The sequence below is a fragment of the Coturnix japonica genome, chromosome 2 (genome assembly GCF_054131305.1).
Source record: "Coturnix japonica strain WE chromosome 2, WE-NBRP24, whole genome shotgun sequence".
In the NCBI taxonomy this organism is placed as follows: domain Eukaryota; kingdom Metazoa; phylum Chordata; class Aves; order Galliformes; family Phasianidae; genus Coturnix; species Coturnix japonica.
The window spans coordinates 46,107,948-46,125,495 of record NC_140664.1 but is presented as its reverse complement, the minus strand read 5'-3'; the positions used below and the strand labels follow the sequence as shown (position 1 = coordinate 46,125,495).

The following is a 17,548-nucleotide window of genomic DNA, read 5'->3' as shown; positions in this document are numbered from 1 at the left end:
TAGACACCTAGATAACAAAAGAAAAGCATGCAATCCTTGACAGTGATGCATATACTTACCCACGTTCTGAGGGAACATGGTCTTTGCTTTTAAAGCTCTAAGGAAGCAGCAGCTTAGATAAGTCACAGAAGATCCTAGCAGATTCCTAGAAAGGGAGACTCTCAGGGGCATGGCAATTTTGCAAAGGATGTACTACAAAGAAGCATTCACAGCAGTAGGAAAACTCTGAAGCTTCGGTGGAGAAAGTAATAAGCAGCTGCCCCGCAAGAAAAATAAGGTATCAAAGGGAGGCCCAAAACCAGATGAAAAGACTGGGATAATAATAAAAAAGGAAAACTGAAAAAGTAGGTGAACGTAATTGTGGGAAAAAGAATTCAATGAACCACTTGGAGTACTGCAGCACTTGGAGTGGGCAGAAGGAGGACAGCTTGGCTCCAGCAGTAAAGTTAGGAAATATTCAGAAAAACATTATTATCCAGCAAAAGAAATAGTTTCAAAAGAACCAGTCTAAGTATTTCAGGAAAAAGTGATTAACTGCATAGTGGGGGGAAAAAAGCAAGAAAAAGAGAAAAAGGAATAATTATGGGAAAGGAAAGCTCCGTAATATCTTTTGTTAAGAAAAGTGATAAAAAAAATAAAAAAAAAAAAAGTGGCATGATTTAGCACAGTGAATGCCAGGCTGCTGATGAACACAATTAGAGAATAATGGCTTCCAATTAGCAAACCTAAAAACCGGATAAAATCCAAAACTGCTGCTCAAAAGACCTAACTCATCCATACCTCAGCTCCAAACACATCTAAGGGAAATGCTGAGAAAGGCTGCTGGGATAGAGCACGCCTGAGGAAAAGCCAGAAAGAGAGAGAGGTGGTGTTTCACCTGTGATTGGAATCGTCAGCGGAAAACAGAATGTTTTGATGATGGCAAGGTGCCAGAACAAAGCAAAAGAATCCAGATGCACTCTTTTGATAGATGATGCAAAAGCTTATGAAAGCGCATCATGAACTGGGAATCCAAAAGCATCTAGGACTGAGAAAGGTATTTCATTAGCTACAATGCAGCAGCAGAGCGGGAGATGAGAACACAGAGCAAAGGCCATGATAGATGAGTCCTTGCCATCCTTTCTCTTTGTTGTAATGTTGCTTCTATTAATTGCAAAGTTGAGAAATGTTACTTAGTGACTTAGCTTATTTCCTATCTACTGAAATTATACAGTCAGGACAAGGCAAAAATTAATTCCCTGGCTAAAACTGCGGGGCTTTCTTGAAGGAGATTAAGAATTTTATCTAGATTGAGCAGATCTGTATATATTTCACACAGAAAAATCTTGCTGAAAGTATCACACAAGGTAAAAACAGGTGCTGGGATGAAATATTATGTACCTCCTCCAAGCCTCATAACTGTTTAGGAATTCTTCGAAAGAATGTGATAAAAATGAAGGTAGCTTTAAAGAAAGATTGCTTTCAGAGATGTGTACAGCTCTGATATGAAAAATACATTAAAGGCAACCAATATATAAGCTATTTGCTGCAGTAAGAAATTAGACCTGAGGGAGCTGTATAGCAGGACAAAGGAGAAGTTAGCACTGAATTAAACAGAGAATTTCAAGGTCATGTTCTCAGTGAGCAGCTACGAAAAGGTAACAAAGATAATAAAGCTCTTTGAGAGCAAAGAGAGAGTCGTTCTAAAAGCTAAAAAAGCAGAAGCTCTATGCCCGCATTCTCCACCAAAATCTGTCACGGGTTACCTAGATTTACCTATGCCCGTGACAGGGGGGAGCCACCCTGTAGGGTCCCTCCCCCTCCCCCCGGGGCCCAGAAAGGAAGGGAAAAAAAGGGAATGGGATAAAAACAGCAGCAATCTAAGGAGGAAAACTTATTTTACTAGATATGATATCAGAATCCAAGATAACACAATATAATATAATTGAGGCTAATAAATTGAACAAAACAGAGAGAGAGTGTGCCCAAAAACTGAGAGGCCTACTGTGAACTCTAGGCGACACGGCTGGAACGCTTCCCACTCTCTGAGAAGTTCGAGAGAGAGAGCTCCAGCCTGGGAACGAGATTATATAGCGTTCTGGTCCCGTGACTTATCCCTGACCATGAAGTTCTCTGGGATATGTAGTCTTCTGTGAACTGCACATTCAGCAAAATCATCCATGCTTTACGTGATGTTATGATGTGGAATACTGATAGCAAAATTACAAAATTACAAAACCATGACATACATTCTTTTAGAGCTTTGTACATATCAAATGTTTATAAAGAGGAGTCTTTTCTGGTAGTTACTTGAACACATTTTGAGGCAAGAGAACTGTGTTTTGTGTTTTTGGATTTTGTGTTTTTCAGCCATATGTAAACTACTTTGCAAACACTGGCACAAATATCACTGTGGTTGCAAACTTCTGGCTCATCTGTCCTCATGTGACCCACGGAGGATTTAATCCTTCCTCTTCTAACCCATGGTGACCTTGTCACTTTTTTTCTTCCTGCCAGATAGAACACCAGTCATGGTATGAAAAACCATCTACTGTGACTACTACAACTTATGCCTTGCTGTGTGCCCAGATCAGAATGAATACATCCCATCACTGTACCACTCTTCCTTTCCTAGTTCTTTACCAGTCTTTGCCTCTAAGAGGGGGCAATTCTGCTTCCAAAGATCCAAATCTCGCTTCTACTTGCAGACCAGAAGACAGCTGAGTTTTTTGGGCTTCCCTGCTCAGCTTAGCCATCCAAGGAGCAGAGTAAATTCACCCTGGTTAGAGCTAGTTTGAGAATCCACAATTCACAATCTGGTTTCTTAAGCTGTTTATAATCATAAAGACCACCAAACAATATCTAGCAAACTGTGAGATAATCAACAACAAAAAAGACATTAGGTACTGTGGGTGTCATAGTATTTTTGTGTGGAATATACACTGAGTACCCTCTAACATGTTACCATGTCCATTCAACACATCATTCACAAACAACCTTGGGAAAGAAGATATACCATCATCCAGACTTTCCTTTCATGTCCTCCTTAGAGGATGCTATCATAGCAATGCTGATGTTTACAGCTTCTGATAATCTGCTCCATTACGTACAAAATGCTTCAAAACTCTTGTTCTGGATTGCTTCATTCTCAGAACTCAAAACGCACAGAGAAATAAAATAGAGTTTGTCCTTAGGAAACTAAACTGGGCTTTGTGCCAGTTGACTTGCAAGCATTGTTTGAAAGATTAAAATAACACATAATTGCACCAGCTCTCTAAATCTGACCAGGGCTCAGAGGATAAATGCCTCACCTCATTAAGTCTGAATGCTCTATCTCAATCTGGTTTAGAACTGAGCAGCGGCTGAGAGCTGCCAATCTGCTGTAGGAGCAACAGAACAGAAATACTGCTACGGGCTGGGATATGGACACATTTAATATTTGGCTCTCCTTTACTGTCCCCTGCTCTAGCTCACTTGCTTCCAAGGATCATCACTTCACCCAGTACGACTACATGTCATCTCCAATTGAGATGATCCCTCTTCTCAACAGACAGCATTTCTGTGCCTGAAGTGCAATGTTATTTATACATTACAGACTACATTCCTGCTGCCTAACTCATGCTGGTGGCTCCCACTGTCACCACTGAAGAGCAGCAGCCAAGGCGGCAGCTTGCCTATCCAAGTTAACCTCTCAGGGATGAGTCACGCACATTTCATTTGACTCTAAAATAGGTGGAAGTCCCGGTCTGGGTAAAGGAGAGTCAGATAGCTGGCCTCAAATCAAAGGCAGCTTTACTCCAATAGAAAGAGGCTGAGAGGAGCTAGTTTTAAAATGAGACAGAAGCCCTGTGAGAAGCCCAGGACAAGGCACACAACACCACTCACCTACCTCTCTGCTGCTTGTAAATTACCAACACACTTAAGATGTTCCAACAAAGGGAAGGAGACCTTTTCAACAGTTGTACAAGCAATATCTGCATGCATGTCATGCAAGAATTAGTCCCGTGTGCCAGATTTCCCATCTAAGCTACCAACACTCTTCTGCACGATTTTCCCGATTATCGCTTACCTCTTTTAGCTTGTCCAGCTCATTTTGAAGCGTCTGCTTGGATACCTCCACCTTGATGATTTGCTGCCGCAGGACTTCATTCTCATCTTCTGCTTTAACACGTTTCTCCTCCACACTCTCCAGCTCATGGTGCAGTCTGACAGAAACATCTTTGGCTACCTGGCCAGAAAAACACAAAGATGTGGAGCAGATCCACAAGGAACAAAACCTATAGAATGTTTCCTGCAGTAGGAAGCATCCAAGAGACAGCCAACAGATTTATCACTTCATGAGACTGCCGATTAAAGGCTCCAAGACTTCTGAATACCAAAATGAATATTCACTTCTAATCCAAGATGAACACACATTTGATTATTCGTCCTCTCTACATTACGATAAGGCAATGTCATGGACAGCAGGAGGAAACAAGCAGATATGAAGCCTACATATCAAAGTCCCAACATATCACACGGATAAAATGGAAGATATAGTGCTTTACAGTTGACAGGTCATCCATCAAAGCCACATTCATGCAACAGTCTCATCTACCCAGATTTGCTTCTCCATCAGTAATCATACCTTGGCAGGAGCGATAAGAAAACAGAAATATATTCTAGCTTAGATTTTATGAGTCCAGTCTAACAGGAAAGAATATTTATTACCAAACAATTCAGAACAGTAATTCATCACACAAAATGACGAATTACTGAACTACAAAAATTCAGCAAAAACAAAGCAAACAAATTACAAAACTCATTATTGGGGTTGGAACTTGATCCTTGGGGTCCCTTCCAACACAAGCCATTCTATGATTCCATGATTATCTCTTTCATTTGGACCTATGGACAAAATCAGGCACATCCAACCTGTGACCCTGCCTGGCCCCAAGTGCACAACTGTCACTCAGCAGATATCAAACATCTGGTGCACTATTAACCCCATCTGGTCTGAACCCAGGGCACAGAGAGGGCACAGTGCAGTGCCAACTCAAGTTATGACAAATAAGTTTATGGATTTTGATACGTCGGCTGAACAGTCCCATAAACAGAAAAACAGTGTTGAATAGCTGAGAATTTGCTCTAATAGTGTTAGTGTGTTCCTCGTATCAGTTGTAGCTTCCATGGAAATAATTAGGAAGCGTTACTTTTAGAGCAGTCTTCATAGATGTGGCCCTTAGGCAATTCCTTTTCACTCAGTGTGGGCCAGGCAAGCCAAAACACTGGATACCCATGGACAAGACTTTTGCTGAATAACCTTATCATAATAGGAGTGACAGATTATCAATTGGTTCCTGCCATGAAAGTGAGAATCGAGTCTGACATTTTGACTACTTGATTATGTCACTCAGATTTCCACTGCCAGGAACCAACAAATCCAGCTTCGGAAGGTTTTATGTTCTGCATTTTCAAATACCAAATGCTCACTGCTTCCAGCCGTCAGCTGTTTTCAAAACAGCTACACGATGGTGATAGTTGGAAAGATAACAAGAAAAGCTAGATAAGCATCGTGCTTACACAAAGCTTAGCCTTGATGAAAACATGTCTGAAAAAAATATGAAAATTGTTTCAGTATGAACACTTTTTTTTTTTTTTAAACAGGAATTTGTTTTTATGGGAGTAGTATTTCTATTCTCTGTCTGTTCCTCTAAGAGGCTGTAACAGTCTGTTCCTGCATGGGTGTAGATTGCTAGGCAAGAAGAAATGAAATGGCGACTACTTTTTTTTTTCAGTTATTGACTTAAGCAAGAAGTGAAAGGAAGGAAACAGAATGAATTGGGAGAAGCATATCAGGGCTTGTTTGTACAGTTTTGGAAATCTAAGGTTTTGAATAAAGCCAGTGAAACAAAACCCTTTAAATCTTTCAAGTGCAGCAATATAATTCGACAGCCTTTCTTTCATTTGAGGCTAAGCACATGTTTTTTACTTGCTAACACATCTTCTTACAATGAGAAGCTGAACGTTTATTTTCCACTGCTGAAGAAGGAAATTGGTGCTGACATTTTGAGAACTTCTGCCTGTTTCGTGTGTCACCCTCACTTCCTTTACAGGGAGCCAAACCACGTTCTGCTCCCTTTCGCTGTGAATACAAATCTCTCACCTACCTTTAAATCTTGTTCCAAGCTCCTAATGAGCTCTCCATCCACATGGCCTGTTTGTGCAACTTTCAGGCTTTTCTGTTCTGCTTTCCTGAGACGATACTGCAGAATGCGGCAATTCTTGTTTGCCCGGTCCAGCTCTCGCCGGAGCTCCTGCAGCTGGTAAACATCTTCCTCCAAATAACTGTCACGCATTTCTTCCATTTCGGCCCGCAGTTCATCCAGCTCATCCTGGGAAAAAGGCAAAACAGTGCTCCATCATAACTCTAGATCTCACCCATGGGAGCAAATAGGAAACACGGTCACTAGGATACCACTAATAAGGTGATAAGGACTGCAGTGAGCAGCTCCAGAACTCATAGGAACTGAAGTTTCATCGCAACATTGAATAATTAAGGCTGAACTAATGAATACTTGCTACATTTCTTGCAATTGCTTTAATAATTAAAGCCAGACCAGATGCTTACCTGTCTCCCGAAACTGGCAACACCTTCCTTTTACTATCTCCAATTAAAATAACAAACACGTAATACTTTGCCACTACCTGAACTGATTCCTCAACTTTGGACTACAGTAAACTTACCTAACAAAGTACCTCAGCTTCTCTTTCTGATGTGTATTTTTAACAACCAGTGATTCCTAAAAACAAGATTGTCCCTTACTCTGTGCCAACCATAGAGCTACTCCATATGATGATGCTTTCCCACCTGAGCCAGCACCGTGGACATGTTCAGTGACAGATGGGTGGGATGCAGGAGAGAATGGGTTTCAGTTGTGTGTGTAACAGGATCACAAAATAAAACTGAGGCCATGGGAATATGGCCTGGTCATCCCTTTCTGGGCATCTTGAGCTGCCCCAGTTCCACACTGTTCCATGAGAAGCTCATGCTCTCTCAAGTCAGATTTAAAGATTTGTGGCTGAACAGGATAAGCTCTATCATTCTCATTTGTTTAATCTCTGCAGGGCTGAAGCTCCTGGGCTAAAACTCTTACAAAGGTCTTCCAAGCTCAGGGGTACGAGTCACTCAGCTACGGTGTGGGAGGAAACCCCTACTAGCTGTGAACTAAGTTTGGGGAAAAAAATAAGGAGAAATGAGAAGGATGTATGAAATGAAGTACCAATTTTTAAATTACTGTCTTTACATTGCATTTGGCATTATAAAGACTACTTTTTCTGTAGAAATCATAACTTGAACCAAGCAAAAACTGCACCCGGGCTGGCAGCACTGCCACCTCACTTCAGACTTCTAAATGGCACCTGAAACACCAGGGCCACCTGGAGCCTATTGCTCACTCACAGCAGGTAGAGGAGAGGCTGTTCTGGAGTAAGCATTATCAGCAAAGCCCCTCCAGGCTGCACCATATCCATCCAGTCCTTCCAGCACAGTGTCCGACTACACTCCCTATCAACTATTCCTCCGTTCCATGGCCACTCTGGATGGATGGTCATGCTTCTACCCACACTCATCTCACTCCACTTGACCTTCACCAACAGAGCAAAAGAAGACACATCCAGCTTCTGTAGCCTTATTAGCATAGTTATGTTGAAATTGGAGTGCTACTCCCACAAAAATCCCAGCCACATACAAAAACTTGAATATTTCACAATTATCTTTTAACTCAATTCAGCTGAACCAGCACAAATCACATTTTGGGTGAGCCCAAGGCTTGCTGTTTCTGAACTGACCACTCCAAGCTCAGCAGAAAGGCTCTGCTCCCACCAGTACAGACCTCCAAGGTCTCCACGCAATTCTTCATAAAATCTCAGAAAGCACAGACAGGTTTTCTCCCAATCCCACCGTATTCCTATACATTCTCAGCATACTCAGATTTCTGCAGAGTTAAAGCTAAGGAACACCTGACTCTGGCTGTGAGCTGCCTGGGGCAGCTGCAGGAATAAGGGTATTTGTGCAGGTGGAGGAGCTCCTGGGGACTCCCAAACGAGCTTCATCATTCTGGAGCCATATCCAGGCTGCAGAGTAACAGCGCAGCAACAGAAGTGAGCTCTGCAGCAATGACATATTCTGAAACCCTACAATACCAGGTGGTACTCTATAAAGATGGAGACACAGAAGAAAATGCCAAGGCTTTAGAAACTGGTTAGAAAACAGCAGTAACTGCTGAACATGAGAAAAGAAGCACATTTTTGTGTTAGCAGCATATTAGCCAGGTGTTGTGGCTTAGGAGATGGTACCAAGAGTGCAGTCCGCAGCTGTCAGAGCTAATACAGCCCTCTGACATGAATAGGACCAGAGTTATTGCTTAAGGCTGCCTGCAGACTCAGGAAATGAATCAAGTACAACCAGATTTAAGCTCAATTAACTTTTAAAATCATCTTCAGAACTCAAACGTTGGATAAATAATTTGGTCATAAACTGAGATAATTTTTTTCAACACAATTCTGTAATGAAGGAGAATATCTGTTACCACTAAATCTATGGGATCTAGTTTATAGTCCTACATATACATTAGGAACAAAGCAATGGCTTTAGTGCATCAAATGGCCTGCAAACTACAATTTTATTACCTTATTTCTTGTCTATGTGTCAATTCCTGGAATTAATAAATCTGGTCAGTTTCTAACAACAAGTAATCCACTGTGTTTGAATTTGAAGTATTTACTAACACCACATTTGGAAAAGGAAACCATCATCATTTCAAACAACCCAGCCCCTGCAATCAGCGCCCCATTGAAACTGGAGTCCCAAATCCTCTCTGTGCTCTCCCTGCCCTCAGGTCACCCTGTGCCTTAATTCAGTTTTTTTCCTCCCACCAAAGAAATTCTCCAAAAAGTAGCAAGGTTGTTTTGGTTTATTTTTTCCACTCCCAAAACTTTGATATATAAATCAGAATATCTCCTAACCCTCATATTCAGCAATGCAGCAACCTCTGGAGGAGTTTTAAAACAGAGCAACACACATGCAAATACAAGGAGGGAAAAAATGAGTCTGTGTAGGGAGCAGAAAACTGGCTGTGCAGGCTGCAGCCAGCAGCCACTCCTGCTACACTGCCCTGGGCCAGTGCTTGAGGGCATTACCAGCTGGGAGAGGAAAACTCAAGGGACAGACTGGGCCTCCTGTGGCAGCAAGACAAAGTCCTGTGTTTATATATTAAAAGTACAGGTATGGGAGCAGGTCCAAATATATCTCCTCTTGAAATACTGGAAATAATCATTCTTTGAAACACAGAGCAACTGTATGTCCTTCAGATGTTGTATGGCAGCACATAAATGTGGATCCTGGGGTAGCCTTTTACTAGCTACAGGACAGACATGATCTTGCTCTCAATATATGACAACAAAACCCGCAGCACCAAACTCAAGCATCGAAACCTCGTGTCAGCACCTTCCAAGTCATTGCTGTTACAACTGTACCTACGAAACCAGGACAGCTCCCAGTCCCGCTCTGAAGCAACTTGTGCACAGAAAAGACGGGAAGCAAAGTTCATTTGTCCACACCTTTGGTGTAGAGCAATGCTGCAGGCCCAGATTGGCGTGCTAGGACCATGGGTTAGTGGGCATGGTGGTGATGGGTCTACAGTTGGACTAGATGGCCTTACTGGTCTTTTCCAACCTTAATGATTCTATGCTGGAGACATCAGGCTTGGTACTACAATCCTCCAAGAGCCAACAAGAGCAAGAAGCCTTTTCCCTGTCCCTTCCAGAGGACTTCACTGTCCCTCTTGGTGAGATTCCACTGACACAAGGGTGAGGCCAACCAGAGGCTTCAGAGGCTGAAGCTCCTGAAAATCCCAATCTCTGACTTCATTCAAATATACTGTTATTATTACTGTTATTATTGTGAGTGAGTACTAAATCTTTCTCTCAAGAGGCGTTGAATTTCATACCGTGGACTTTAATTTTGTAAAACTGAAAAGAGAGACCAGAATAAGCACGTAAGGCTAATTAAAATAAACAAATAAGGAAGCCAGCATCTGTCTTTGTGTGTCTAACAAGTGGTGAAGCCTGCTCCCTGCCTTAAACAGGGAGGACCTGCTCCAAGATCCCAAACCTGTAATTGAAGTTCCAAGGTTAAATGCAGGTAGAAACTTCACTTCTCTGTATGCTCCCGTAGGGAATGAGAGCCTCCTCTTGATCCCCTTTAATTATATGATAATAAAGTTATAGACTTCAGAAAGAACAGCAGCAAGCAAAGTCCCGCAAGAAAACACATTGTTTAGGAAAAAGCTAAACTGCTTTTCTTTCCAGATGTTGTGCTGGTTTTAAGAAAGAGAGAACGGAAATGTGGGAAATAAAGACACTTCAACTAGCAGCAAACTAAATTTGCAGTAGAAATCCAAGTTGATTGTGCTCCCGGCTCCTGAGTCTTGCTGCTTACTTGGTATAAATGACTTCCTAGAAGCCAGTCACTTGGGGTCCAAAAGGGATCACCCGCCTGAGGTCACTGGGTGGCTCATCAGCACAGAACATGTACATAGGTTCTCCATCTGTGGGATTCCCCTGGACTTCAGTGGTAAAGCAAGAAAATAAGGATGCACTGTTGCCATGTCTGTCTACTGTGTCAAGGTGCATTGGCTAAAAGGCAAAAGCATGGGTGCAGCTTACATTATGTAGCTCAAATACACGCTGATAATGTTGCTGCCTATCTGTATCATGCAAAGTGAAGACTTGCCTGTCAGAAGAAAAGCTATTGCCCCCATTAATATCTTTATTGATGTCATACATTTTTAATATTGACTTAATTTATGATGAGGTATAATTAAGGGTAAATTACAGGAATCTGCTTTGTTTGGGATTCTTAAAAAAATAAAGATATTAGAGTCAGCTATTACACTGAGTAACCCATGCTCACAGCTGAGTCATTCCCCCTCAAAGAAACAGGAATACTTGCACAATTGACTGCACAACTGACTGCCTGCATCTACCTGGCCAGACTGGCTGAGATCCGTAATGAGGGCTCAAAGCACATTTTCCAGCCATGCCCACCAACCATGCTCTTGCACAGCCCATGGAGTACACACATGGAAATAAAACAAGCAGAGAGCCATACACCCGGCAGTACTTTGGTTGTGCTTCATTGAGCCCTCTGGACAACCTGAAAGCATAAGTGATGGATACACCAGTGGATGTAGAAATAACAAAACCTCAACAGTTTTCCTTGAGGAAGCACAGTGCAAAGTAGACCCCCGACCTACATATAAAGGTGGGACAGGGGCCTCAGCAACCTCCTACTGCAACAGCAGCTGAGCCCAGGTCAGCTCACTGGCCCACTTGCACTGAGCCAAGCTGCTGGCCAAAAGAAGAAAAGCTCTTAATTCAGAGCACAAATACAGATTTAAAACTAGAATGCAACCTTAAGTCCAAACAAACAAAATCTTGGAAACTACTGTCAGGGAGAAATCACGCACCAAAAATAGCATGAAAGAAATATAAGTACTGAGCGCTTTAGCATGCAATTGCAAATATGTATACTAGCAAACTGAAAGTTTAGAGGATCTGCTGAATTAGAATGAATCAGTGAACAGATGGTAACATCTGCAAACCAGGAATGCCTCAGTGTCCAGAAGCCACGTATTAACTCGGTAATGTCTGCAAACAGGAGAGACCGAAGTGTGCAAAACCAATCCACTGTACAGTATTTAAGTAAATGCAAGAGAAGGTTGAAATTCAATTATCCATGTAAAAAAACAAAACACCAAAACTATTTTTCAATTTAGCTGTAAGTCACACTTACAGCTTATTGCCAGTACCTCTTCTTAAAGGAAAGGTTATTTCAATCAAGTCTAAGTCAAATGAGATGAGAGCGAGGAGATGTGGAAGATAAATGGGCAATTGCTATGGTGCCGGCACATCCAGGAGTTCTAGAAAGTCCTTGAGAAACACAAGATTCACACATTGTGATTTTATATCATTTTTTGTTTTCATGTTTTAAACATCTTGAACAGTCTTTATGTAGGAGATGGTGTTACTGCTAGGGAATAAACACATTCCCCTTAGCGCTTCACCAACTGCAGCAGGGATAAACACACTGTAAAAGGCTTTGGCTGCAAAGAAAGCAGCAGCCTTGAGTTTTGCCTCTTGCAAAACAAGTTCAGGAAGCCCTGGAGCCTCTGGTTACATTGGCTCTCACACCAACCTGCTCTGTTCAGGTACTGCTGCTGTTCCCATCCCAGCACCTCCTCTGCTGGTTGCCTCTGTCACACAGATGGGGGCAGCCCCTATTTTGGGAGCCCCTGCAGTGCTCACTAGGTGAAACATTTGGTCCTGGTGCTTTGCATCATTTTGCTCTGCGCAGATCCTGGAGATCCACAGCTGAAGGTGAAGTTCACCTCGAGAGGATCTACTGTTTCAAGGGAGCTGGGAAAAGTAGGATAGCCTCGTATGACACACATTGTGCATTGAAACAAAAATGAGCATCCTGGAGATGTATTCAAGCATGGTAAGGTGCCAGAAGTGGCCACTTAATCATTTTATATCCACCATGTGTCACAGATAAAAGTGAACGTAGAAAGAATAAAGACTAACCAAGATAAACCAGATGATATCTAAGAAATCCCAAAGAGTTTAGAGTATATTTTTGTGCAGGTGCACACAGCAGCATTCACGCTCACAAACAGCAATGCCAAGTGACACGGGGCATTTTCAGGACGGTAAGAAGCAATGTGCATCATAGTGAAGCTTTTTCAGATACAGGCTATGAAGGGTGTAAACAGAGAAGAGGCACATGTCAAATACATATATTTCATGACTAAAAAATCATCGCTGTTTCTGCTAGCAAGCTTATTTAATCAGAACAGGCTGAAAGAAACTTTTGCCAAGATGAAGCAAGAACATTCTTAGCTGTCAGAACTTGGTCCTTCTTCTTCAGGATCCCTGATCTTTCACAGAGACTGACAACGTGCAGAAACCCTCTCTGTGTCCCCCGGGATTTGCATAGAGCAGGATGGCTCTCCAAATGCTTGAGACCTCAGCGCTGAAGGACAAGCAAGTCCCTTGTGAGGCCACTGTCTGCTCCTTTGGATAGCGCTGCCTGGTGGTCACTGAGCCCGCACCTTTCCTAGCACCTCCCAACAACCTTCAGGCTCCACAGAGGCAGCCACCATGGTTAACTCTTGCCTCAGCAAATAAGTGACACCTTTTACACACCACTGTAGCACTACAGCTTTCCCACACAGGTAGCTGCAGTGAGGTTATACAAGAAGTCCAAGAAACTGAAATCTGTGATGAAGTTAACAGAGTAAAAGACAGTCTTCACAATGCAATCCCGAGCCAATCCGTGCAAGTGTCTCACGTTGCAGGCAGCTGGCATGAAGCCACCGGTCAGGGTGGCAGTTAGGAAAAGGATTTTTTTTACCAGTGGGTGGTGGGCATGGAACAGGCTGCCCTGGGTAATGGTCAGGGCCCTGAGCTGCCTGAGTTGAAGAAGTGTTTGGATACTAGTCTCGGACATAGGGTTTGAATTTTGGGTGGTGCTGTGTGGAGTCAGGAGTTGGACTCCATGATCCTTATGGGTCCCTTCCAATTCAGGATATTCTGCAATTCTACCTCTAGAGCCAGATCCTATTCTCCAAGTAAAAGCACAGTGCCTGGAAACATGCAAGGTGCCAACTTTCAGCATGAAGTAAACCTTTGTACATGTGTCTATTCACACTGATATACACACACTACATTCTGTAACCTGTTGCAGATATGAGAAAGATACATGAGAGTCCTTCCTAAGTGAAACATAAATTCCCCTGAAATAGGCTTTAAGATCATGTTCACTTACTGCTGCATTCCAGATGTGGGAAGGGAAAAGGAGGAGTGAAAAGTACGAAATTCGGCATATGGACACGCTCAGGAAATTAACATGTTCTTCAGGGATTTATCTAATCATTTGTCTCCTCCGGGCTGACAGCTTCCCCATTATTCCATCACCCCCCCTCCAGTTAGACGAGAAACAAAGCCCACTCTTTCTTACCAGGCGAGAGAGCTGCCTTGTAAGAGGCACAAGGAACAAACCCACAAATCAACAGCTTGTGCAGTGCTGCGGTTTTAATTTGCAGAGGACTAAAGAAGTGCTTCCATTGACTTCCTTAGCAAGAGAAAGGAAAGTTTGGGAATTCTCCTCTAAACTTCTGAGCCGTTTGGTCAATTCCAAACAACCCAAGAAAGGAGCAATGCTTCCAAGAGTTCATGCACCCAGGTAGCCAAGAAGAAGAGAAGGACCACACAGTCATTTCACAGAATCATAAAGGTTGGAAAAGCCCATTAAGATCACCTAATCTAACCATCAGCCCATCACACCATGCCCACTGACCATACCCCTTAGTGCCACATCCACACGGCTCCTGAACACCTCCAGGGACGGTGACTGCACCACCTCCCTGGGCAGCCTGTGCCACTGCAGCACCACTCCTTCTGAAAAGACATTTCTCCTAATATCCAACCAGCAAACATCCACCGGACATCAGCTAGGACAAGGATCCCTAAGAAAGCAGCCTGTGTCATTCTACCAGGCTCTACAATACTTGTGGCCTGAGGTAGGGCAGGGTTGGGTCACACCACTATAGATGATAAAGGCAACAAGGGGAAAGACCTGAAGCCACAGAGTGACAGCTTGAAACAATATGAAATTAAGCTCTTTGTCTAAGTTACACCACCGCCAAACCCCCAGCCAACGGACTATCCCTTTTATTTTCAACTCTGAACTGTTACAAATTATCTTCAGCAAGAAACAGGAGGACTGACACATTCTACACAGGGGTTCAAGCCTTAGTGTGGTACTTAGGGAGATCTTACAAGGCAAAGGGATCTCCCACAGCTTTCTTGGCTGCCCCTGTGCTCTGGGCTCCCTTCTGGCAGCAGCACCAGTCTACCTACTCCTAACAGCCGTTCCTGTTATCAGCCCAGATCTCATCCCCTCTCCTCCTGTTTCTGGGCTGTGAGTAAAACAGAGCCTCTGACGAAGGCTCTCTGTGCTACTCATCGTTTTACAGACTGATATCACACTTCTATGATACAGCCCAGTGTTTTCCATCCAACGAGTGTTATGAAAGCTCCGCTACGTCCCAATTACTTTATCAGTTTAGTTCTGTGTTATTCTTTCCCGGGTGACCAACAGTGCCCGCAGTATTTCAGGCACACCTACAGACCCACACAGCAGCTGTGGATCTATACAACATTATAATGCCTATCATGCTTTTGTTTATTCAGTTCTCAAGGAAACCAAACCCATTCTGCCCACGCTTCCACACCGAGCAGAGATTTGCATTGCTCCAGCTCTCAGGACACTCCTGAGCTAATGAAACACACTTGAAGCCTACACCCTACTTCTCTCCAAACGCTTCATATTTTCAGTACTGAGATTTATTCCCTGACTTCAGCCTTCATTTTTCTATCGTTCCCGGAGGCCAAACCTCTGTTTACATCAACTCCGACAAATACCGGACAGAACTTCAGGTCAAAAAAACAACTTCGTGCCATCTGAAAATTTTGCTGCATCATTGCTCGCTCCTTTTCCCATCTCACTAAGCATCACTAGACCCGGGGAACAACCCCGCAGCATCACTCACACCGTTCACCTCCTGCTGTGCCAAGCACCGTCCCTTGGCCCAGAGCCCTCAGTCAGAGCAGCGCACACCGCCGCCCTCCTTCTTTTCCATCCCTCATCTGAGCAGAACTCGTGGAGCCAACGCCGTGCTCAGCAGCAGCAGCAGCAGGCTCACACCGTAGGGTAGCTGCGGTTACGAGATGATGCGAGTTTATTTATTTATAGATCTTTATGGACGCGGCCTCTCGCTGTGCCAAAAGATCATGTTCTAAGCCAAAGGCTCCCTCGGTGCAACACGCTCGGGGTACGACCGCGTCCCGGCCGTACCCGCGGCTCTCGGCTCTGCCGGCGTTATCCTTTCAGCACTAAGTCGCGCAGAGAGCTGTCGTCCTCTCCCCATCAAAGGAGCAAACGTCTTTCTAAGGCGTTTTTTAAAGGGCGATATTGAGGAAAACAGTTCCTGGAAAGCCAGGCTTCGCTGACCGCTGGAGCGCTTAGAGCTTTTGACAGAGTCCGGGTAGCTCAAAGCCGCCGCAACAACCGGCACAGCGCTGGCGCAGTACGTGTTGCACCGGCCTTCCCCACCACCCCTACAGAGCGCCCCAAAACCGCCCCCATCCCCCTCCGCCCTTTGCACCGGGCCACGGCCCTCAGCCCCCGGGGCCGCTCCCCGCAGCGCTCACCTTGAGGTACTCGTTCTCCGAGCGCAGCTCCTCCACCTCCCGCTGCAGCTCCTCCGGGGCCGCCCGCTGCTCCCCGCGGCTCGGCGCTCTCCCCGCGCCCGGGGCCGTGGGCTCCCCGCGAGCACCGGGGAGCGGCAGCGATGCTCCGCGCCCGGAGACGTGGACGGAGCGGGGCGGCTCGCGGTCGCTGGAGCCGGTGCCGGACTCGGCGTCGCTGCTGGCGGCCGGGGCCGGGCGCTGCTCGTCGGACAGCGGCTCGGAGGGGCAGTCGGAGAGGTCAGAGCTGCTGTCCGTGTGCCCGACGCGGACCAGCGCCGCCGCCGCCGCATGGCCTCCTCCACCCGCCGCGCCGCCCCGCTTCGCCTTCCTGCCCTTGCCGGGCGACGGGGCCGCCTCGCCGCCGCCGGGCTGCCGTCCCCCGCCGCGGCCGCAGGGAGCCGGCTCCGGACCGCGGGGCGCCCGCTTAACGCAGGCGGCGGCCTTGACGCCCGCTCTGCCGGCGGCGGCGGCGGCGACGGGAGCGGCCTTGGCCCCCGGGGCGGAGGGGCGGCGGGAGAGGCGGCCCGGAGCGGAGAGCAGCCCCGAGGGCGGCGGGTGGGCGCCGGGCTGCGGCGAGGGCGGCTGCGGCGGGGGGCGGCCGGGCAGCGCGGGGGACTTGGGGGGCGCGGGCGGCGGCTTGGCGGCGGAGCGGGCGTGCAGGTCCTTGAGGAAGGGTCTGGCGGGCGACGGGGCGCGGTGCGGCCGCTTCTTGTCGGCGTGCGGGTGGAGGTGGGAGGGCGGCGGGCGCAGCGCCTCGCCGGCCCCGTTCAGCGCCTCCATGGGGGCTGCCGGCGGCGGGGGCTGCGCAGCGCGGCGGCGGCTCGGGCAGCCTCCTGCAGCCTCCCCGCTCGCTTTCTCATCACTTCTGCTGCTCCCTGCCACAGCCCTCACACTTTCCTCGCTCGATCCCCCTCTTCCCGCCCTCCCCCCCCCATTACCACCTCCTCCTCCTTCTCCTCCTCCTTTCTCCTCCTCCTCGCCTCTCTCTCCCGAGCACTGATTTGTTTCTATGAAACGAACCCAAATCCCTCAGCAGTACCCGTCTCCTCCTCTCCCTCCTCCCAGCTCAGCCCGATGCCGCCCGAACCCCCTTCCTCCAAGCGCAGCCCGCAGCCCCGGCTCCGCCGCCCCCGCCCGGCTCCAGAAATAGCCGCACGGAGCCGCGGCCGCTCGGGCAGAGCCGCTCCCCGGCAGCGCGCAGTGCCCGCCCGCT

General features: G+C 46.2%; 1 protein-coding gene across 12 annotated transcripts in view; it reads right to left on the bottom strand.

Annotated features, from left to right (window-relative positions):
• MTCL1 (microtubule crosslinking factor 1) overlaps positions 1 to 17,247 on the bottom strand; it is a 103,206-nt gene extending 85,959 nt beyond the window's left edge. For all 12 annotated transcript variants that reach the window (XM_032442638.2, XM_032442634.2, XM_032442635.2 and 9 more), the window contains exons 1-3: positions 16,297 to 17,247; positions 6,129 to 6,353; positions 4,049 to 4,207 (exon numbers count right to left, since the gene is read on the bottom strand). In XM_032442638.2, coding sequence (XP_032298529.2) covers positions 4,049 to 4,207; positions 6,129 to 6,353; positions 16,297 to 17,115 — 1,203 coding nt within the window. In that variant the 5' untranslated portion in view covers positions 17,116 to 17,247. The remainder of the gene's footprint in view (positions 1 to 4,048; positions 4,208 to 6,128; positions 6,354 to 16,296) is intronic.
• Between the last annotated feature and the right edge of the window lie 301 nt (positions 17,248 to 17,548).